At 44.3% G+C, this 24,502-nt stretch overlaps 1 protein-coding gene across 3 annotated transcripts in view; it reads left to right on the forward strand.

Moving 5' to 3' along the window:
• SVIL (supervillin) overlaps window positions 1-24,502 on the forward strand; it is a 244,113-nt gene that overhangs the window by 198,369 nt on the left and 21,242 nt on the right. For 2 of the 3 annotated variants that reach the window (XM_069729641.1, XM_069729640.1), the window contains 10 exons: window positions 1,497-1,586; window positions 5,177-5,263; window positions 5,915-6,092; window positions 9,859-10,031; window positions 10,150-10,305; window positions 12,500-12,636; window positions 13,272-13,419; window positions 13,638-13,783; window positions 22,123-22,298; window positions 23,553-23,724. In XM_069729641.1, the coding sequence (XP_069585742.1) occupies window positions 1,497-1,586; window positions 5,177-5,263; window positions 5,915-6,092; window positions 9,859-10,031; window positions 10,150-10,305; window positions 12,500-12,636; window positions 13,272-13,419; window positions 13,638-13,783; window positions 22,123-22,298; window positions 23,553-23,724 (1,463 nt within the window). The remainder of the gene's footprint in view (window positions 1-1,496; window positions 1,587-5,176; window positions 5,264-5,914; window positions 6,093-9,858; window positions 10,032-10,149; window positions 10,306-12,499; window positions 12,637-13,271; window positions 13,420-13,637; window positions 13,784-22,122; window positions 22,299-23,552; window positions 23,725-24,502) is intronic. The other variant, XM_069729642.1, reaches the window with a different exon arrangement.

The following is a 24,502-nucleotide window of genomic DNA, read 5'->3' on the forward strand; positions in this document are numbered from 1 at the left end:
CATAATTAGAAAGTGCTGGGTATAGAGCACAAATGACTCATGCCTTTCAGATAAGGTCCCTGTGGAAAAGGAGCAGCACAGCAGAGTTTAGCAGTGTCACATTACAGATCCTTCTATCAGCTTTCATAGCACTGCCAGCCCTGCTGTCCCCCCCCCCCCCCCCCCCCCTCCTCCACACTGCCTATCTGGAAATGAGTGTCACTTATGTCTGTTGTGCTAAGAGCAACTTGTAATCACTCCAGAGTTGGAGCACAACAAGCTACTCCTGTGTGACATGTAATGACACCCAGCTCTTCTCTAACTGCAGAACAATCACAAGATGCTGTGAGTGTAACAGGAATATGTTTAACGCCTCTCGAGACAGGCAGTGCAGGGGAGGGCAGTACAGCAGAACCAACAGTGCTAAGAGAGGTAGAATTGATAGAAGGGTTTATAATGTGACACAGCTAAACTTTGCTGTGCTGACGCTTCCCCCAAATCTGGACAACAGAGGTGAAATAAAAAAAAAATAAAAAAATTCTGCTCCGTAGTCAATAGTACGTCATGTGGCCAGTTCAGTGTGACTAAAAATTGGTGACAGGTCCTCTTTTAAAGGTGTTGTCAACCTTTGGTGACTTTTGTTTCCCCCCTTAATGAATGTGAGGCAAAACAAAAAAAAATGTTTACAACTGGGTTTCATTAAAAAATATTGCACAGTTTGGCTTTTACAGGCTTAGTTTCCCTGCACATTCATCTTTGATGTGGTTTGTAGTCTGAAATGTGCTGAGGTGCTCAGAAAAGGACAGGTAAAAGAGTTACAAACTCCCCATCAGATTGTTCTAGGGAGCTGAATGATTCTCAATTAACTCATTCTGCAGCCAGCATTAGACTGTGCAACACAGAGGCTAAAGGAGGCAAACTATGTGAAATTTTGAATGAAACCCTGTTTCAAAAATAATTTTTAGCCCCAAAATGCATTTAAATCTTTTTGCGGGTTTTTGCACCTTAATGTGAATACAGCATGCGGTAGTGGTTAAAACACAGAATTCAATGATGTGTCACATGTCAGGCCATGTTCTGTTTTCTTAGAATGAAGGTTTTATCACTCAGTGATTATCATTTTTGTGACTAGCTGGCACACTCTTGTAAGTCCGCCCCCTCCTGTGATAAGCAGCTCGCTGTCTATGGACATATATACAGAGCCTGGTGCGGGCGGTGGCAGTGTTCTCAGTTCTGCTGCATTATTAGATCTAAATACTCTGTGTCAGAAATGCTGCACCCAGTAATCTAAGTGACACATCACTAGAATCGGGGTCTAAATCATGCTGCTAGGATGAGGTAGCAAAAACCTGCTGATAGATTCTTTTTAAGTTAAAAAAAAAAAAAAAAAAAATTTACACCAATGTTATGATGCTCAGGGTGCCAAGAATAGGAAATGAATTGGAATTTCTTCTAAGAAAGTTTCTTAGTTATTACTATAAGGAACCTTCTCCTAATGGCTAATGTCTCTGTTGTAGGTTTGGCTTCACCTACCGCCATAACACCTGTACAATCGCCACTGGCTCTGAAACCCAAGTCGATCAATTTTGTCACCAAGCCGTCCGAAGGTTTGTATACCTGGTATACTCTTCTGTATGATGTCCATACTGTAAGGTGGATACAGATACAATAAAGTGGAGGTTCCTCACCGCTCTGGAAAGCCTCTGTATAGTGTCCTTCTGGGATTATTTTGGCCAACCATTGGACTACTGCCCCCATCTATACAGAACATGTCATGTCCACAGTATCATAGCCTTTGTCTCTTCCCAAGCAGAGTATGTAACCCAGAAGGTAGAATAGGGGTTTTTGACAATTTAGAATAAGAAATGATCTCTAGTGGTCAGTGACTTTAGCCCTTGGGGCCCATTATTGTGCAAGTAGCTGGGGGGGGGGGGGGGGTTTCAGGCTCGTTTTGTGAGCGAGTCTACTCCAAAATCCACTTGAAAAAGTGCTCCGAAACACTTGCAAAAAATGTTTTCATTAATTTTTGGTACATTAGTGAAACCCGATCTATGGACACTAGGAGTCCTAACAGGTTGTCTTCTCTCGTTGTGGCCTCATGCTCAGAAGTGGCTCACAGACCTGTATGTGTTTCCAAGGTTTTTCTTCCAAAACAGAGGTTATAATATGTTATGTATTGTGCTGTCTTATAACAAGGTTATATTCCTTAAAGGCGTTGCATTTTCTTTAGGAGTGCACCTGCCCCCCTTGCGGTCTTTTACCTGGGGGCAAGGGGAGAGGTACTCTCCTCCCTAATAGTCTGGCCACCACTGATGGACTGCAGCCATGGCCTGGAAAATAGGCAATGAGCAGTAAAAAATAACATTCAAACATCCCGCTTTTCTTCAAAATTGAGAAGTTTTAATAGGGACAGTATGGTGGCTCAGTGGCTAGCGCTGTGTTGCTCTGCAGCACTGGGGACCTGGGTTCAAATCCCACCAAAGACGTCATCTGCAAGGAGTTTGTATGTTCTCCCCGAGTTTGCGTGGGTTTCCTCCGGGTTCTCTGCTTTCTTCCCACAGTCCCACACAATCTAGATTGTGAGCCCCATTGAGGACAGTAATGATGGTCTGTAAAGTGCTGTGGAATTAATGGCACTATATCAGTAAGTAAAATAAGAGGTAATTACTGACCTTGGTAAACATGGCAGAAATCGACTAATTCGGTGGCCTAGCTTTACGCAGGCTAAAAAATATTGTTGGCCGCGCATCTTAGTTCTGAAGAGGGAGTGTGCTGCCAATAATAAGCAGGCTGTATTGGGACTGAACGAGCTTATTAATCATTATTTCTTCCTCATTCCGTTTATGGTCCCTTTCTACAAGCACCAATTATCTTATATGGTGGATCAGAGCTAGTATTGGGGAGAGATCTCCGCCATAAGGCCATGTTCACACAGTGCGTTTTTTACCGCGGAACCGCGGCGGTTTTGCCGCTGCGCTTCCGCACCTGTTTTCCATGCAGGGTACAGTACACTGTACCCTATGGAAAACAGGACACACTGTGCACATGGTCCGGAAATTGTAAAAAAAAAGACGCGCTGAATAGCTCCCGGAAAAAAGAAGGAGCATGTCAATTCTTTTTCCGGAGCCGCAGCGGTTCTGCACCCATAGACCTCCATTGTGAGGTCCAAACCGCAGTAAAACCCGCAGATCAAAAATATATCTGCGGGTTTTACTGCGGTTTGATGTGCAGAACCGCTGCAGCAGGAAGTGCGGGGAGCGGGCGGAAGTGCGTGGGCGGAGTGTGGCTGCCCCCCCCGTGTTCCGATCCCGCCCCCCCGTGCTCCGATGCCCCCCCCCAGTGCTCCGATGCCCCCCCCCAGTGCTCTGATGCCCCCCCCGTGCCCTAATCTCCCCCCCTTATACTCACCCGGCGTCCCGGTGTCCGTCCGGCCGTCTTCTCCCTGGGCGCCGCCATCTTGCAAAATGGCGGGCGCATGCGCAGTGCGCCCGCCGAATCTGCCGGCCGGCAGATTCGTTCCAAAGTGCATTTTGATCACTGAGATATAACCTATCTCAGTGATCAAAATAAAAAAATAGTAAATGACACCCCCCCCCCTTTGTCACCCCCATAGGTAGGGACAATAAAAAAAATAAAGAATTTTTTTTTTTTTTTTTCACTAAGGTTAGAATAGGGGTAGGGGTAGGGTTAGGGGTAGGGTTAGGGGTAGGGTTAGGGTTAGGGGTAGGGTTAGGGGTAGGGGTAGGGTTAGGGGTAGGGTTAGGGTTAGGGTTAGGGGTAGGGTTAGGGGTAGGGTTAGGGTTAGGGTATTTTCAGCCATTTTAACCCTAAAAAAATTCCTAGAAAACACACAGACTCTGGCTAGAAAACTGCATCAAAAAAACGCATCAAAAAACGCATCAAAAAACGCATCAAAAACGGACCAAAAAAGGACCAAAAAAAGGACCTGCGTTTTCTGCCAAGAGCTGCAGTTTTTTAAAAAACAGTCAGGAAAAAAAAAGGATGGAAATCCTGAACGTGTGAACATACCCTAACACGCTCACATTGAGTTCTGAATGTTGTGTGCACCCGGGGGGGTTTACGGTTTTGGCATTTTTTTCTATCTGGCTAATAAATATAGATTTATTTGCACAATTCCTGAAGAACCTGCCAAAGCTTTATATTGGCTTTAAAGTAAACTCCAGCCGTGCAGTAAGACAGTAACCTGGCAGCATATAGGGCTAATGAAATGAAAGCCGACCACATGTCACCACAATCCCAGAGAGCGGCCATTCATCAGCGAACTCTTTCTCAAATCGCATCATCTTTCCCCCACCTGGGAAAAAAGCAAACCTTGTGTGAACATACTCTTAGGGTCAATCCAGATTCTTTTGCAAACATTTGTGCAATAGAAGATAAATACTATTCATCCACATGGGCTGGTTTCAGACGAACTGGACATTTTCAGAACTTTCTTCAAAAAAGCGTGTGAATTAACGCTTCAGTTAACAACTTTTTTTCTTTTTTTTTGGGCTGGGGGGAGGGGGTGGAGGGTAGTTGGGTAGCCTCCACTAGGATACCTTCACTATTTTCACTGTGTCACCCTTTGCATGGGTGTCTGGTCACCAGGACTTTTCGGTGCGGTTCCCTTACGAGTTCCCTCCTGATCGGTCTAGAAGGGAAGTGTGTGGCCATCAGATTGGGCTCCCCTTTAAAAAAAAAAAAAAAAAAAAAAACTCTTGCTGTCCTCTCTGACGGAGTGCTGACCTAGATGTCTCCTAATTTGTCCTTGGGTGGCAGCCAGGGAGGGGGAGTGCTAGGAGCACGATTGGGTCTCTCTTGACTTCAGCTATGGGAGGTCACTAGTCCCTGACCCTCACTGTGGCCTTCTGGCTCCGAGGGACAATGACCAGTTGTTGGGAGCCTCTTCTCCTGTTGGGAAGGTGTACGACTGACTGCACCCTAATGCACTTTGTTGTGGCACTTTGGCACCCTCTGGTATAGAGGACCATTCTCAGACTGTGGCACTTCTGGTTTTGGACCCTTCCTAGAACATCTGCTGTTTTTACATAAGTACCTTCTGTTCCCTTCTTACGTTCAATTGGAGCAATTCATCTTGTTTTCTATTATTCCCGTGTGGACCTCCATAGGGTTGGGCAGGTTGTATCGCAGTCACTGATGGAATTTGTTTACTTTTTTTTAACTAATTTATTCCTAGAAATCGAAGCCAAGCCTGACATGAATTTGGAATCTGATAGAAAATTGGATAAACTTGAATCATTTTTGGGAAGATTACACAATAAAGGTGAGTGTTATCAGATCCAGGTAATGTTGTTTCTTTTAGGGTTTTTTTTTTTTCCTCCTTGTGGCATGTTTTCACTTCTTATTCAAGTAACAAACATGTAAAGCAAACATGATATATAACTAGACATGTACATGTCTATATATACACAGATCCTAGACACTTATTAAAGCATATTTGTTATCGCAATGTGTGCAAAAGTCTGATGTAGCAAAATATAAAGTAATTTTACCCTTATGGTAAACGCCATCAAGCAAAAAAAAAAAATCTAAGTACCAGAATTTCTGTTTTTCAGTCTCTGGGGGAGGGGTTTACCTTTTGACGGTCCAGTAACATAGTGGCCAGGTGGCCGTTGTTTTGCTGAATTTTTGTGGCGCGAATTACAAAAAAAACCCGTGTTCTGGAGATTGTTTTTTTGAAAAATTGAGTAGGCAAATTGTATATGTATAAAAACCATGTACGGTAAGTTTGTACTTGAAGAATGACCGAAGGATAGTTTTTACAGCCCCATTCATAAAAACATGATGCACTATTGGAAATGAATCCGTACAGAATGGTGGACCTAACAGTGACTGGGGACATTCGCTTTAAAGTTCTTGTGGTGGGCACAGGTTTGCGTCACACAATTTTTCACAAATTTCTCTTATTTTTCAGTCGGAGGCCTGCAGGACACAACTCTGACGGTCACCAGTAAATCCGTAAAAGAAGTTATGAAACTTGATGACGATGAGACGTTCTCTCGCTTTTACCGCCCGCTGGAGTTCCAAGCTAGTCCTGCACCGTTCCTCTTTGATGAGGATTTCGATCTTTTGTTTAGCGCTGAAGAACCAAAGTGAGTAAATGTAATAATTTTGGACTAATGTTCTTAGTTCTGGGTCAAGTACGAATAATTCTTAGACTCATCAGCAAACTTTGCCCAAGTTTGCCTTCATTAATTGATATCATGGCCGAGACTTTTGGATGACGTTGGAAAAGAACCATCACAAGTGACACTTTTCAGACGTAGCTTCCTATGTCAGATCCTTCAAGGAGCTTTGTAACCTGTGATAATTTGCATACTTTTTTTTTTTTCCTTGTATCATTGCCTAGAAGTCTTCATACTTGGCTGCTCTCCTTGAGGAGACTCTGCCCCACCAATAAGCATCCTCTGTGATGACATTGTTTAGAATGAGTTACGAGTTCTGCATATTCTTTTTGGAAACTTTATTTTGGAAGTTGGATGGAAATGAAATTACTGTAGACAGTGAATTATTTTCTAATAATCCAGGATATTCTAGCATTACAGCCATTCTTCATTCCGCTCCGTGAATGCGAGCACCGTATAGACTGTTTACATTAGGAGTGGTCCTGCGGTATAACGATACCCATAGTACGCTTGTTTTCTCAGTTGGCTTCCCGACTTTCCCATGCATTTCTGACCCGTGGGTATCATATGTCAGTACCTGAGATAGGTCAATGTCTTTACCATCATCCCTCATTCCACCCCTGTGGCTAGTAGCAGATATATACACAGCTGGAGGCATGCCTGCAGAACATTAATTTCTAGACATCAGAGTGACCGAACTCTCGGGTGGTCGCTTTTATGGGGGTAGTCTTGTGTAATAATTCTGCTGGAAAAACTGTTTTCATTGAAGGATAAGGGTTTATAAGATGGAAAAGATCCAAAACCTTTTTATCAGCATACGGGGGATATATTATAGATCTTTCTGATAATAGTGTAGAGGTTCGGCTAAGGGTCAGTAATGACCAAAAAGGAACCTCCTATATTTTAACATTTCTTTTTTTCTTTGGTATTGTCATGTTTTTTATATCATTTGCGCTATGTAACTGTGAATTTTTCACTGTTGATCGATCCAGTGTAGACTTGTTCTTGAGGCACGTCCACATGACTGATACATAACAGAAAATATGATATGAATAATATTATAGAGGGGTTGTTCAGGCCTTCTATTTAGGTTAGGTGGTCAACACCAGGTTGGTGGGGGTCCGAAACCCTACTGTGTAGTTCTTGTTCCCCCTTGAAACGAATAGCAGCGGAGCTGCAGTACCTGGAATGGCCGCTGCAGATATCATAGCTCTGCTGCTCGGCTCCTTTAACTGTTTGTATCCAGCTGATTATTGGGGGACCCCCACCAATCGGATATTGATGACCTATCCCAAGGATGAGTCATAAATAGTAAGCTTGTGTAACCCCTTTAAGAAGTCTCATTCAGATGCTGCATGAAAATCCACAAAGGAAATGGACCTGCGCTGAACCGGTTTGGCCCAATTTATGCTGTGTCGAGGGTTCCGCTACAAAGCAAAAGATGTCATCCCAAATCCATCACTATGGGTTGACATCTATTTTATGTAGGAACATGACACTAAAAACTAGAGATGCTTTTACTTTGCCCCATAAACCCCAAAGGCCATTCTTTGTCCGACAGCATTATGGCCCCTCAAAGGGTTTGTTTGGTGTAGCAAAGTCATCACCAACCCACAAATCATGCCATATAGATCGATGGGGGGTCGAATCTATGGGACCTGCACTGATCTCTAAAAAAAGACACTTTTATCCCTGTTACAATGGAGGCCCAGTGACGTGCCAGACCACTTCTCTAGTCATTCCTTTGGGACTGCCAAGCCTTTGGCTTTCTCTGGCAGCTCCATATAGAATGAATGGAGCGGTGGTCCTGCACATCACTGTAACGGGTATAAAAGTGCCTCCTTTAGGCGATCGGTCCGGATCCAAGCATTTAGCCCCCCACCGGTCAATGAGTGACTGCCTATCCTCAAGGTAAGCGACGTCTTATTTTCACTGAAAACTCATTAATGTATCGCTTCTTTTTGTGATTTGAGATGATCTTTTCTAACATCCTGGAATTAAAAATCTGGAAAATGCATCCGCAGCACACTTTCAATCGTACCTGAGAGTCCGCAAAAAAGACCAGAATTCACTGATCCACATACAGCCCCAAACTCTCCAGGGGTAGAAAATACAGGAAAAAAATCCTTTATTGCTCCATGCACATAACAAAGCCACGTTTCGACCGTTCACATATACGCTCGAGAAAGACCTGAACTGTCAAAATATAGCAATGAAGTGCGGTCATTCAATTTTTTGCTTGTGATTGATGCACAAATCCAAGGCGCATGACAAGTCAGGACTACAGCTCTGGCAAAAATTAAGAGACCACCACATCCAAACCCTGTCATGTGCAGCCCAATCTCCAGACCTGAACCCCACCGAAAACCTCTGGAATGTAATCACGAGGATGATGGATAGACACAAGCCATCAAACAAAGAAGAGCTGCTTACATTTTTGCACCAGAAACAGTGTGAAAGACTGGTGGAAAGCATGCCAAGACGCATGAAAGCTGGGATTTAAAATCATGGTTATTCCACAAAATATTGATTTTTGAACTCTTCCTGAGTTAAAACATTAGTATTGTTGTTTCTAAATTATTATGAACGTGTTTTCCTTGCATTATTTGAGGTCTACAAGCAATGCATTTTTTTGGTTATTTTGATCATTTCTACTTTTAAGAAAAAAAATACAAAATTTATTGCTTGGAACTTCGGAGACATGTTGTCAATAGTTTATAGAATTATAGAATAAAAGAACGATTCACATTTTACTAAAAAATATACCTATAAAGATAAAAATCAGACAAACCGACCATTTTGCATTGGTCTATTAATTTTTGCCAGAGCTGTATGTGAGCCGTCGATGACGCGCCGTCGGTTTCTGATTCCATTGGCTAGGTCATTTTCCATGTCCTGTGCTCGTAACCTCTGGAGAAAAAAACCTCATTGCCCTATAAAACTTTAGTCAGGACTGATCTGTTCCGAGCTTGTTTCTCGGCATAAATACAGCTTCTGTGCTTTCCTAATAAGTGCGCGCAGTCCATAGCGAGCCAGCGGGGATTGCATTAATGGATATTCAATGTCATGCGTGTTTTATTGCTTGTTTGGACTGGAGGCTTTCTGCCTGCTATGCGGGAACGTCCCGGGCATTCGTCTCCGCTGTTTACAGGCGCTCGGTGTACTCAATGCTCTCAGCTGGGCGGCTGCGTTCAGCCATGTAATTCATGCCTTACCTTAAATGGATCATAGTCCTTTATTTCAGGACAAGCCAGGAACATGGCGGAGGAGGGGGCTGATCCATTGTGACCATGTGTTGCAGGGGTAGAGTCCTCGGGCAATGCTGCTCTATGGTCCTTTTCAGGTTTCAAGCTCTTTAAATTAAGAATTAGTGACTTGGTAAAAAAAAATTCAGTTTAGCCATATTGCAATGTGACAACCTGTATGGTCACCCTTGCAGTTTCACAAAGGTTGTCGGCAAAGATTTCCACATTTTTGATATCTTAGATTGATATTTATCTTGTTTTGTGATTGCATAAAATCCTGGCTGTTTTTTCAAGAAAAGCACCACTTGTCTATGGGCTATGCCGGATATTGCTGCCGAGCCCCATTCACTTCAATAGGGTGCAGCTGCAAAGCGGGTGCAACCCCTGAACAAGCGCTGTATTTCTTGCTGAAAACACATATTTTTCAAATTTGTGTAACTTTTTTATGTTTTGGGTTTTTTTTTCCCCCACTTTTGCTGTAAACCCAGGTTAACCTCTGCTGTGGCAGAACATAAGCGGGCAGTGAGACCCATGAGAAAGGTTCAGGCTTCGGGAAACCCACTGAAGATGCTTGCGGCCCGCGATGACCTCCTGCAGGAGTACACAGAGACCCGGCTAAACGTGGCATTCATGGAATCCAAAAGGATGAAGGTGGAAAAGAGTATGTACCATGTATGATTTTTAGTCCAAAGCGGAACCATTAAATCGGGGTGCCCGGTGATTACTGTGCCCCACAATTCGCATCCACTAATTGTTTTTTTTTTTTTTTATAATTCTAGTGTCAAAAAATTCCAACTTTTCGGAAGTGGCGCTGGCTGGACTGGCGAGTAAAGAGAATTTCAGCAATGTCAGTTTACGCAGCGTTAACTTCACCGAGCAGCACTCCAACAACAGCGCCGTGCCATACAAGAAGCTTATGCTAATACAAATCAAAGGTAACGTCACCGAGCCACGTGCACGTGAGAATGGGTACGCTGCACACGTCATGGGTGTCTGCTAATCCCTCCAATTATGATGCACCTAAAATGAGGAGTGTACATCCAGATATACATTATTTTCATGGGACTTGTCCTCACAGACTGACCATGTCCAATCATTGCTGTCAGCCTACAGAGCAGGGATGGTAAACTCAAATACTCACAGGGACACAATTAAAAGCTTAGACAAAGTCACGGTCCGACCTTCATATTTATTAAAAATGTCTACAATTGAGGACATTTTTTCCTTATCGAATAGAACGATTAACTTTTTCATGTGGAAGCAAACTTAGAGGATGTCCCACTAGTACATTTTCATTAATAGATTTTAGAAAAAATAATAAAATAAAAAAGTATATGGCCCAAATGGCCGAATATAAATATATATAGTCACAAAAGATAAAAAAATCTTGAATAATGCAGAGAATAAAGTAAGATTCAAACAAAAGTAACCCTGAACACCGTATGATTCAGTGAGTTCATTCACAGTACTCTCTGCACAGTATGATGACCCTACTGTAATCCCCTCTCTCAATCCCTCAACAAAGATAAGTGATCCCATCACAGTATGATTCTCCAATTGTACTCCCCATACAGCCCTCCATACAGTATAATGGCCCCATGGCGTGATCCATACAGTATAATGGCCCCGTAGCGTGATCCATACAGTATAATGGCCCTGCGGCATGTTCCATACAGTATGACCGCCCGCGGCGTGTTCCATACAGTATGACGGCCCCCTTGACGTGACCCATACAGTATGACGACCCCGCGGCATGACCCATACAGTATGATGACCCCGTGGCGTGATCCATACAGTATAATGGCTTCGTGGCGAGATCCATACAGTATAATAGCCCTGCGGCGTGTTCAATACAGTATGACGGCCCCCTTGGCATGACCCATACAGTATGACAGCCCCCTTGGTGTGACCCATACAGTATGATGACCCCCGTGGCATGATCCATACAGTATAGTGGCCCCGTGGCGAGATCCATACAGTATAATGGCCCCGTGGCGTGTTCCATACAGTATGACAGCCCCGCGGCGTGACCCATACAGTACGACTGCCCCCTTGGCGTGTCCCATACAGTACGACTGCCCCCTTGGCATGACCCATACAGTATGACAGCCCCACGGCGTGATCCATACAGTATGACGACCCCGTGGCGTGATCCATACAGTATAATGGCCCCGTAGCGTGATCCATACAGTATAATGGCTCAGTGGCGTGAGCCATACAGTATGACGGCCCCGCAGCGTGAGCCATACAGTATGACAGCCCTACATTAAATAAATACTCACCTCTGCCCATTTCCCTGCTGCTCTGTTCTCTTCATGGTGTTTTCAGATCCTGTGCACATCTCTGTACAATGGGCGCATTGTACTCGGGTCTTCATGCCCGCTGCGCTGAGACGTTAGAACCAGAGGGAAATGATGTGAGAGGGAGTGTTGGGCGATGCTCCTTCTCCATCATTGCTTTTAACTGTATCGGTTACTCGCCCTGAGGTTTGCCAGATTTGCCCTGCGGGCCAGAGTTTGGCATGGGTGCTATAGAAAGATACTCTATTAAGAAACGAGAATAATAACATTTGGTTGGAGGAATAACAGAGAAATGGTGTATTTAATAGGAAATACATGCTTTCTTTAAAGCATACATGCCCTTTCACACTTGGCCTATAGAAAAACATTCTTGACACCCTTATGCTACATAACCATGCCTGTACAAGTTGAATTGAACAGTTCCAATTTTCCTGCTCTGTTACTTGCCATCCAAAATTTGTATTGTAAGTGGTTTCTCTTCATCAGCATTATTGGAGCTGGAACTTATTTTCCCCTCCTTTCCTCACATAAATTGCTCTAGCCTTTGTCCGGTGGCTTGTCTGCTCTGAATTGAAAGCTGCCTCTTTTGTTATGCCTGTCTGTAGGTTAATAGATGGGAGAGCAGGGACTGATTACACTTGACAACAGGCAGTGGATGGCGAGTTACGAGGGAGATACCTGGTGGCCAGCTTCTTGGAGTGATATTTTTTTTTTCTCTGAAAACATATAGCCATTTACTTATTGTGGTTACAGGCTGTTCCGATGTTACACCAGTGACAGACATTACTGTGGTGATTTGTGAATTATACAAACCTTTTTTTGTTTTAAGGACGCAGACACGTTCAGTCCAGGTTGGTTGAGCCCCGGTCTTCCTCTCTGAACAGCGGTGACTGCTTCCTGTTGATCTCCCCGCACTACTGCTTCCTGTGGGTCGGAGAGTTTGCAAACGTCATTGAAAAAGCAAAGGTTGGTGATGTGCGATGTCGACACGTTGTTCCTTTGCGGAGTGATGCGACTGATATAAATAACTGAGAGGATGCTGTCATCAGAAAGCCAGAAGACTGACGTACGTCTGCTCTTTGAAGTGTGCCTGGCGGCAAAGCCAGGAAATCCTCTGGATCCGAGGTTACATGCCATCGGTGTTGAGCATTTGTTTTGTTTCTTTGCAACTGCATTTATGGGGGGGATCATCTTGTTAATTCAGCTCAGGATCTCTTGTCCCCTCTCTTGTCTTCTTCCAGTAAATCACATTTACTTTGCCTTTTTGCAGCATAGACGGCACAGTGATGCTCTCTTGTCTTTGCTTCCACAACCTCCTGTAGATTCTGCACAGGAAATTCCCACACACAAAAAAATAGTCCTAACAATAATTCCATTTTACAATCGGATTGCATGTAATGAGTTGTTGATCTAGACCCGTACGGCCATGGAGGAGATAATGAGGACCATATGAGAGCATTAAAACTAATAATAAAGAGCCCGGTCCATGCGAGGACAGACATGTTTGTACAATGGGATGTGTTCGCCATGGCTGTTTATAGAGAGAGGATTTTGTTTTTTTGCCCCTTTTATGTTCTTAAATATAATAAATCTATCCCCAGGCTTCAGAACTGGCTTCCATAATTCAGACAAAGCGGGAACTGGGATGTAGAGCGTCATACGTGCAGACCATAGAGGAGGGGATAAACACCCATACACACTCCGCCCGCGACTTCTGGAAACTTCTGAGCGGACAGTCAGAGTATCAGGGTAAGTCTCATGCAAAGCTGCCGGCTATGGTTCACATGTGTAAACTTCTAGTGCCAGAGGCTTATTGATGCCGCCATTCCTGGAAAAGGGGTAGAAGTCCTGGATGGAGCATTGCTCTCCGCATTTTCTTCCGAGTCGTTTTTTTTTTTTTACATTTTAAGGTAGTCTTTTAAATTTTGAGTATTTTTTTTTTTTTTATTTCATTGCTGTATTTGCAGACGCCGGGAGCCCAGAGGAAGATGAACGCTACGAAAACGCAATCATTGAAACCAATTGTATCTACCGTCTCGTGGATGATAAATTAGTCCCAGATGATGAATTTTGGGGTAAAGTCCCCAAGTGTTCTCTTCTGCAATCTAAAGAGGTGAGTGACCCCTATGTAGTACTATTAGGTAATTGCTGAAATAAAAAGGCAGCGCTGGTCATAGAACAGGACATCGGGGGTTATACTTGTTGGCTGATACCAGTCAGCACTAGCCTAGGTGCTCCTCCTCTGTGGCTGTGAGGCACGTGTGACTACAGATCAAGAGTCACAGATGAATAAAGACAGTTACGTTCATTAACCCCTTCATGACCCAGCCTATTTTGACCTTAAAGACCTTGCCGTTTTTTGCAATTCTGACCAGTGTCCCTTCATGAGGTAATAACTCAGGAACGCTTCAATGGATCCTAGCGGTTCTGAGATTGTTTTTTCGTGACATATTGGGCTTCATGTTAGTGGTAAATTTAGGTCAATAAATTCTGTGTTTATTTGTGATAAAAACGGAAATTTGGCGAAAATTTTGAAAATTTCGCAATTTTCACATTTTGAATTTTTATTCTGTTAAACCAGAGAGTTATGTGACACAAAATAGTTAATAAATAACATTTCCCACACGTCTACTTTACATCAGCACAATTTTGGAAACAAAATTTTTTTTTGCTAGGAAGTTATAAGGGTTAAAATTTGACCAGCGATTTCTCATTTTTACAACGAAATTTACAAAACCATTTTTTTTAGGGACCACCTCACATTTGAAGTCAGTTTGAGGGGTCTACATGGCTGAAAATACCCAAAAGTGACACCATTCTAAAAACTGCACCCCTCAAGGTGCACAAAACCACATTCAAGAAGTTTATTAACCCTTCAGTTGCTTCACAGCAGCAGAAGCAACATGGAAGGAAAAAATGAACATTTAACTTTTTAGTCACAAAAATGATTTTTCAGCAACAATTTTTTTATTTTCCCAATGGTAAAAGGAGAAACTGAACCACGTAAGTTGTTGTCCAATTTGTCCTGAGTACGCTGATACCTCATATGTGGGGGTAAACCACTGTTTGGGCGCACGGCAGGGCTTGGAAGGGAAGGAGCGCCATTTGACTTTTTGAATGAAAAATTGGCTGCACTCTTTAGCGGACACCATGTCACATTTGGAGAGCCCCCGTGTGCCTAAAAATTGGAGCTCCCCCACAAGTGACCCCATTTTGGAAACTAGACGCCCCAAGGAACTTCTCTAGATGCATAGTGAGCCCTTTAAACCCCCAGGTGCTTCACAAATTGATCCGTAAAAATGAAAAAGTACTTTTTTTTCAGAAAAAAATTTTTTAGCCTCAATTTTTTCATTTTCACATGGACAACAGGATAAAATGGATCCTAAAATTTGTTTGGCAATTTCTCCTGAGTACACCGATACTTCACATGTGGGGGTAAACCACTGTTTGGGCACATGGTAAGGCTCGGAAGGGAAGGAGCGCCATTTGACTTTTTGAATGAAAAATTATCTCCATCGTTAGCGGACACCATGTCGCGTTTGGAGAGACCCTGTGTGCTTAAACATTGGAGCTCCCCCACAAGTGACCCCATTTTGGAAACTGGACCCCCCAAGGAACTTATCTAGATGCCTAGTGAGCACTTTAAACCCTCAGGTGCTTCACAAATTGATCCGTAAAAATGAAAAAGTACTTTTTTTTCACAAAAAATTTATTTTCGCCTCAATTTTTTCATTTTCACATGGGCAATAGGATAAAATGGATCCTAAAATTTGTTGAGCAATTTCTCCCGAGTACGCCAATACCTCATATGTGGGGGTAAACCACTGTTTGGGCACACGGCAGGGCTCGGAAGGGAAGGCGCGCCTTTTAACTTTTTGAATGGAAAATTAGCTCCAATTGTTAGCGGACACCATGTCGCATTTGGAGAGCCCCTGTGTGCCTATGCAATGGAGCTCCCCCACAAGTGACCCCATTTTGGAAACTAGACCCCCCAAGGAACTTATCTAGATGCATACTGAGCACTTTAAACCCCCAGGTGCTTCACAGAAGTTTATAATGCAGAGCCATGAAAATAAAAAATAATTTTTCTTTTCTCAAAAATGATTTTTTAGCCTGGAATTTCCTATTTTGCCAATGGTAATAGGAGAAATTGGACCACAAATGTTGTTGTCCAGTTTGTCCTGAGTATGCAGATACCCCATATGTGGGGGTAAACCACTGTTTGGGCGCACGGCAGGGCTCAGAAGGGAAGGCACGCCATTTGGCTTTTTAAATGGAAAATTATCTCCAATCATTAGCGGACACCATGTCGCGTTTGGAGAGCCCCGGTGTGCCTAAACATTGGAGATCCCCCACAAATGACCCCATTTTGGAAACTAGACCCCCAAAGGAACTAATCTAGATGTGTAGTGAGCACTTTGAACCCTCAAGTGCTTCACAGAAGTTTATAACGCAGAGCCATGAAAATTAAAAAAATTTATTTTCTCAAAAATGAATTTTAGCCCGCAATTTTTTATTTTCCCAAGGGTAACAGGAGAAATTTGCCCCCAAAAGTTGTTGTCCAGTTTCTCCTGAGTACGCTGATATCCCATATGTGGGGGTAAACCACTGTTTAGGCACATGCTGGGGCTCGGAAGTGAAGTAGTGACGTTTTGAAATGCAGACTTTGATGGAATGCTCTGCGGGCGTCACGTTGCGTTTGCAGAGCCCCTGATGTGGCTAAACAGTAGAAACCCCCCACAAGTGTCCCCATTTTGGAAACTAGACCCCGAAAGGAACTTATCTAGATGTGAGGTGAGCACTTTGAACCCCCAAGTGCTTCACAGAAGTTCATAACACAGAGCAGTGAAAATAATAAATACGTTTTCTTTCCTCAAAAATAATTTTTTAGCCCAGAATTTTTTATTTTCCCAAGGGTTACAGGAGAAATTGGACCACAAAAGTTGTTGTCCAGTTTCTCCTGAGTACGCTGATACCCCATGTGTGGGGGTAAACCACTGTTTGGGCACACGTGGGGGCTCAGAAGGGAAGTAGTGACTTTTGAAATGCAGACTTTTTGGAATGCTCTGCGGGCGTCACGTTGCGTTTGCAGAGCCCCTGATGTGGCTAAACAGTAGAAACCCCCCACAAGTGACGCCATTTTGGAAACTAGACCCCCCAAGGAACTTATCTAGATGCATACTGAGCACTTTAAACCCCCAGGTGCTTCACAGAAGTTTATAATGCAGAGCCATGAAAATAAAAAATAATTTTTCTTTTCTCAAAAATGATTTTTTAGCCTGGAATTTCCTATTTTGCCAATGGTAATAGGAGAAATTGGACCACAAATGTTGTTGTCCAGTTTGTCCTGAGTATGCAGATACCCCATATGTGGGGGTAAACCACTGTTTGGGCGCACGGCAGGGCTCAGAAGGGAAGGCACGCCATTTGGCTTTTTAAATGGAAAATTATCTCCAATCATTAGCGGACACCATGTCGCATTTGGAGAGCCCCTGTGTGCCTATGCAATGGAGCTCCCCCACAAGTGACCCCATTTTGGAAACTAGACCCCCCAAGGAACTTATCTAGATGCATACTGAGCACTTTAAACCCCCAGGTGCTTCACAGAAGTTTATAATGCAGAGCCATGAAAATAAAAAATAATTTTTCTTTTCTCAAAAATGATTTTTTAGCCTGGAATTTCCTATTTTGCCAATGGTAATAGGAGAAATTGGACCACAAATGTTGTTGTCCAGTTTGTCCTGAGTATGCAGATACCCCATATGTGGGGGTAAACCACTGTTTGGGCGCACGGCAGGGCTCAGAAGGGAAGGCACGCCATTTGGCTTTTTAAATGGAAAATTATCTCCAATCATTAGCGGACACCATGTCGCGTTTGGAGAGCCCCGGTGTGCCTAAACATTGGAGATCCCCCACAAATGACCCCATTTTGGAAACTAGACCCCCAAAGGAACTAATCTAGATGTGTAGTGAGCACTTTGAACCCTCAAGTGCTTCACAGAAGTTTATAACGCAGAGCCATGAAAATTAAAAAAATTTATTTTCTCAAAAATGAATTTTAGCCCGCAATTTTTTATTTTCCCAAGGGTAACAGGAGAAATTTGCCCCCAAAAGTTGTTGTCCAGTTTCTCCCGAGTACGCTGATATCCCATATGTGGGGGTAAACCACTGTTTAGGCACATGCTGGGGCTCGGAAGTGAAGTAGTGACGTTTTGAAATGCAGACTTTGATGGAATGCTCTGCGGGCGTCACGTTGCGTTTGCAGAGCCCCTGATGTGGCTAAACAGTAGAAACCCCCCACAAGTGTCCCCATTTTGGAAACTAGACCCCGAAAGGAACTTATCTAGATGTGAGGTGAGCACTTTGAACCCCCAAGTGCTTCACAGAAGTTCATAACACAGAGCAGTGAAAATAATAAATACGTTTTCTTTCCTCAAAAATAATTTTTTAGCCCAGAATTTTTTATTTTCCCAAGGGTTACAGGAGAAATTGGACCACAAAAGTTGTTGTCCAGTTTCTCCTGAGTACGCTGATACCCCATGTGTGGGGGTAAACCACTGTTTGGGCACACGTGGGGGCTCAGAAGGGAAGTAGTGACTTTTGAAATGCAGACTTTGATGGAATGGTCTGCGGGCGTCACGTTGCGTTTGCAGAGCCCCTGGTGTGCCTAAACAGTAGAAACCCCCCACAAGTGACCCCATTTTGGAAACTAGACCCCCCAAGGAACTTATCTAGATATGTGGTGAGCACTTTGAACCCCCAAGTGCTTCACAGACGTTTACAACGCAGAGCCGTGAAAATAAAAAATCATTTTTCTTTCCTCAAAAATGATGTTTTAGCAAGCAATTTTTTATTTTCTCAAGGGTAACAGGAGAAATTGGACCCCAGTAATTGTTGCGCAGTTTGTCCTGAGTATGCTGGTACCCCATATGTGGGGGTAAACCACTGTTTGGGCACACGTCGGAGTTCGGAAGTGAGGGAGCACCATTTGAATTTTTGAATACAAGATTGCCTGGAATCAATGGTGGCGCCATGTTGCGTTTGGAGACCCCCTGAAGTGCCTAAACAGTGGAAACCCCTCAATTCTACCTCCAACACTAACCCCAACACACCCCTAACCCTAATCCCAACTGTAGCCATAACCCTAATCACAACCCTAACCCCAACACACCCCTAACCACAACCCTAACCCCAACACAACCCTAACCACAACCCTAATTCCAACCCAACCCTAAGGCTATGTGCCAACGTTGCGGATTCGTATGAGATTTTTCAGCACCATTTTTGAAAAATCCGTGGGTAAAAGGCACTACGTTTTACCTGCGGATTTTCCGCGGATTTCCAGTGTTTTTTGTGCGGATTTCACCTGCGGATTCCTATTGAGGAACAGGTGTAAAACGCTGCGGAATCCGCACAAAGAATTGGCATGCTGCGGAAAATACAACGCAGCGTTCCCGCGCGGTATTTTCCGCACCATGGGCACAGCGGATTTGGTTTTCCATATGTTTACATGGTACTGTAAACCTGATGGAACACTGCTGCGGATCCTCAGCCAAATCCGCACCGTGTGCACATAGCCTAATTCTAAAGGTATGTGCACACGCTGCAGAAAATGCTGCGGATCCGCAGCAGTTTCCCATGAGTTTACAGTTCAATGTGAATCTATGGGAACCAAAAATCGCTGTACACATGCTGCGGAAAAACTGCACGGAAACGCAGCGGTTTACATTCCGCAGCATGTCACTACTTTCTGCGGATTCCGCAGCGGTTTTACAACTGCTCCAATAGAAAATCGCAGTTGTAAAACCGCAGTGAAATGCGCAGAAAAACCGCGGTAAATCCACGATAAATCGGCAGCGGTTTAGCACTGTGGATTTTTCAAATCCGCTGCGGAAAAATCCGCATAGGACCAGAATATGTGTGCACATACCGAAACCCTACCCCTACCCCTAACCCTAACCCTACCCCTAACCCTAGTTCTTACCCCAACCTTAGTGAAAAAAAAAAAATTCTTTATTTTTTTTTATTGTCCCTATCTATGGGGGTGACAAAGGGGGGGGTCATTTACTATTTTTTTTATTTTGATCACTGAGATAGGTTATATCTCAGTGATCAAAATTCACTCTGGAACGAATCTGCCGGCCGGCAGATTCGGCGGGCGCACTGCACATGCGCCCGCCATTTTGGAAGATGGCGGCGCCCAGGAAAGAAGACGGACGGACCTCGGGCGGCTAGGTAAGTATAAGGGGGGGAGATCAGGGCACGGGGGGGGCTTCGGAGCACGGGGGGGGGCGTCGGAGCACGGGAGGGAGGATTGGAGCACGGGGAGGATCGGAGCACGGGGTGAGGGATCGCTGTGCGGGGGGGGGGTGGATCGGAGCACGGGGGGGTCGCTGTGTGCGGGGGGGGATCGGAGTGCGGGGGGGTTTGATTGGAGCGCGGGGGGTGTGATTGGTGCACGGGGGAAGCGGACAGGAGGACGGGGGAGCGGAGCACAGGACGGAGGGGAGCGGACCACAGATCGGGGGGCTGGAGGGGCGATCGGAGGAGTGGGGTGGGTGCACATAAGTGTTTCCAGCCATGGCCGATGATATTGCAGCATCGGCCATGGCTGGATTGTAATATTTCACCATTTTTTTAGGTGAAATATTACAAATCGCTCTGATTGGCAGTTTCACTTTCAACAGCCAATCAGAGCGATCGTAGCCACGAGGGGGTGAAGCCACCCCCCCTGGGCTAAACTACCACTCCCCCTGTCCCTGCAGTTCGGGTGAAATGGGAGTTAACCCTTTCACCCGGCCTGCAGGGACGCGATCTTTCCATGACGCATATGCTGCGTCATGGGTCGGAATGGCACCGACTTTCATGACGCAGCGTATGCGTCAAAGGTCGGGAAGGGGTTAATTGATTATATAGGAGCTGGTTTCCTATATAGGAGCTGGTTTTTGGTTGTGTACCCCTTGTAAAGACTAGCTGGTGGCTCATAATCTGGTTTATATAAGGGGTACATATCCAAAACGTCATCCATCCATATGCGATTCTTCTCCATCTAGGGTCGCGGCCTTGTTGACTGTTTTCCTTGTATCCGTTCTGAGCACGATGTATGTAGCTGTGCTATGTACATGGTCGGATTGTCCCACAAGAATATAAGTGTACATCCCCGGGACTGACCGCCATGTGGCTCCATCCACAGCATGGTGCACGAGGCCCACAAGAGGTTGGTGGGGACATGCACCACCTGTGATGGATAGTTAGTGGGTATTGAGCCTTCTATGGTGAACTTGTCCGCTCCACCCTTCGCCCTGGAGGCTGGATGTGTATATAAACGCATGTATGATGGAAGGGACCAAGTTGGGACTCGCCCAATCATATACACACATGGGTGCCGTGAGGGTCACTCCGCAAACAGCATGGGAAGAAAACAAGGGAGGATGTTACATCTACCCCAAGGTCAAGGGACCATTATTTTTCTATGAGGATTGTGAATTGGAGGTAAAAACTAACCTCCATGATGACAAAATACTCTTTATTGCCAACCAGATTTTTTTTTTGTAATATATATATTTAGATGGTGGCCCGATTCTAACGCATTGGGTATTATAGAATATGTATGTAGTTTACAGCCACGTAGTATAGAGCACAGTGAAGTAGTAAGTTGCCCAGCCACGTAATATATAGCACAGCCCATATAGTATATAGCACAGAGATGTAGTGTATAACACAGCCCATGCAGTATCTAACACAGCCCACGTAGTATATAGCAATGTGGGCACCATATCCCTGGTAAAATTAAATAAATAATATAAAAAATAGTGAGATATTCACCCTCCGTCGGCCCCCCCGGATCCAGCCGAGGCGTTTACCGATGCTCCTCGCGACGCTCTGGTCCCAAGAATGCATTGCGGTCTCGAGAGACCGCTACGTCGTCATGTCGCGAGACAGCAATGCATGGACCGGTCACCGGAGCGTCGCGAGGAGTGGGAAAGGCCTCGGCTGGATGCAGGGGCCAACGGAAGGTGAGAATAGCACTATTTATTTTTTTTTTATTTTTAACATTCGATCTTTTTAATATTGATGCCGCATAGGCAGCATCAATAGTTAAAAATTGGTCACACAGGGTTAATAGCAGCGTTAACGGAGTGCATTACACCGCGGCATAGCGTGGTCTGCTAACTCTGCTATTAACCCTGTGTGAGCGCTGACTGGAGGGGAGTATGGAGCAGGCACTGACGGCAGGGGAGTAGGGAGCGGCCATTTTGCCGCCGGACTGTGCCTGTCGCTGATTGGTCATGGCCGTTTTGCCGCGACCAATCAGCAACTTGGGATTTCCGTGACAAAGAAAGACAGACAGAAGGACAGACAGAAAGACAGAAGTGACCCTTAGACAATTATATAGTAGATATATATGTTATTCTGAAAATTATAGTAAATTATTTTGTACTTTTTTTGCAGGTGCTGGTATTTGATTTTGGCAGCGAGGTGTACGTGTGGCATGGCAAAGAGGTGACTCTGGCACAAAGGAAGGTGGCATTCCAGCTAGCAAAGCACCTGTGGAATGGGATCTTTGACTATGAGAACTGCGATATTAATCCTCTAGATCCCGGAGAATGCAACTCTCTTATACCAAGGTAAGCTAGAAATAGATGCAGTTTTTGCAAGTTGCTTAATCTTGCTGCGCCATTATCAGGGTGACACAGCCCATCTGTTCACTAGGAAGAACTGTATACGCGGGGATACAGGATATGGCGGCTTTAATACACCCTGCGTGTAAATGTAGAGGTTGTTCTTTAACCCCTTACTGCCATCAGATGTACTATTACACAGTGTCCCCTGCTTTGATGTGCGCTCTGGCATTGAGCCCACCTCTAAGCCAGGATATGTCAACTGTTTTGAACAGCTGACATGTGTCCGCAATAGTGGCAGGTGGAATCGTGATCCGCCTGCGCCTATTAACTAGTTAAATGCCGCTGTCAAACTCTACAGCGGCATTTAACAAGCGCATCCGGACAGAAAAGGTCGCATCCGTAACCCCTGTCACATGATTGGGGGTCATCAGTTTGTCGACATGACAACCAGAGGTCTCCTTGAGACCTCTATGGTTGTTCATGCCGCATTGCTGTGAGCGCCACCCTGTGGTCAGCGCTCATAGCAAGTCTGCAATTCAGCTACACAGAGGTGATCTGATGATCGCTGCTGTGTAGCAGTGCCGATTAAGTTTTTGCAGCTTCTAGCCTCCCATGGAGTCTATTGAAGCATGCCAAAAGTTTTAAAAAAAAAGTTTTTAATTTTTTGGGGTCGCCGTGACATTGCATTAAAATTCAATAACGGGCGATCAATAGAAAGTTTCTGCACCAAAATGGTATCATTAAAAAGTCAGTTCGGCACGCAAAAAATAAGCCCTCACCCAACCCCAGATCACGAAAAATAAAGACTCTACGGGTATCGGAAAATTGCGCAATTTTTTATTTTTTTTTTAGCAAAGTTTGGAATTAATCTCACCACTTAGATACCAAATAACCCAGACATGTTTGGTGTCTATTAACTCGTAATGACCTGGAGAATCGTAATGGCAGGTCAGTTTTAGTATTTAGTGAAGCTAGCAAAAAAGCCAAACAAAAAACAAGTGTGGGATTGCACTTTTTTCTGCAATTTCACCGCACTTGGAATTTTTTTCCCGTTTTCTAGTACATGCTAAAATTAATGGTGTCGTTCAAAAATACAACTCGTCCCGCAAAAAATAAGCCCTCACATGGGCCATATTGATGGGAAAAATAAAAAAGTTATGGCTCTGGGAAGGAGGGGAAGCGAAAAACGAAACCCCATATTGAAAAAAGCTCCAGGGATTGATACAGCAGCCTAACATTAATCACTCTGTTCTTCAGGAAAGGACATGGACGTCCGGATTGGGCGATATTTGGTCGACTTACTGAACACAATGAAACTATATTGTTTAAAGAAAAGTTCCTGGACTGGACAGAAATGAAGAAACCCAATGAGAAGACTTTGTGTGAGGAACCCCCAAAGCAAAAGGCAAAAGCGCTAGATTTCTATAATGTATAGCACTTAACTCCGGGGTTTGTAGCAGGGAATATTTGTCCGTGGCAGAGAAATTGGCAATTTTGAGTGTCCATCAATGAGATCGCTCATTTACTTGCATTTATTTTGGAAGTTTTGGTGTTTTTTGGGGGGAGGGGGAAATTTGATGGTTTGTTTTGTGGCGTTTCTCATTCAGGTTCTATTACAAGCGATGAACTATTGTGTGTTTACATAAGTGGGGTGTGCTGATGACAAGATTTTTTATTTTATTGTTTTTGTCTGCTTATTTAAAGGTATATGTCAGCCAAAATTGACCTGTTTAACTTTTTTTTGTTAGTTTTTACGGTTACAATCTATATAAAAAGTCATCAAGTGCCTTGTAGATTTTCATTCGGACTACTTGGCTTGATACTAGACTCCTATTTTGATGTTCTTATCAGCATCTACCTGGACATAGACAGCTATAAACTGGCTCAGACTCATTGACTTGTCCAGGAGAGCTGTGTTGGCATGCTCTGATCCGGGCAAAGGTCATTGTGAAAGCAGGGAGGGGGAGGTGAGCTGTGACTTCACCTATTAGACATTGCTTTTATATAGAGGTGTTGCAAGCAGTGATGAGTGAACGTGCTCGGATGAGGTGTTATCTCAGCATGCTCGTGTACTAACCGAGTGTCTTTGGTGTGCTTGAATATTATGTTCGAGTCCCCGCGGCTGGATGTCTCACGGCTGTTCGACAGCCACAACACTTGCAGGTACTACCTAACAAACAGGCAATCCCTGCATGTGTTGCAGCTGT

The sequence above is a fragment of the Ranitomeya imitator genome, chromosome 6 (assembly GCF_032444005.1).
Source record: "Ranitomeya imitator isolate aRanImi1 chromosome 6, aRanImi1.pri, whole genome shotgun sequence".
NCBI classification, from domain to species: domain Eukaryota; kingdom Metazoa; phylum Chordata; class Amphibia; order Anura; family Dendrobatidae; genus Ranitomeya; species Ranitomeya imitator.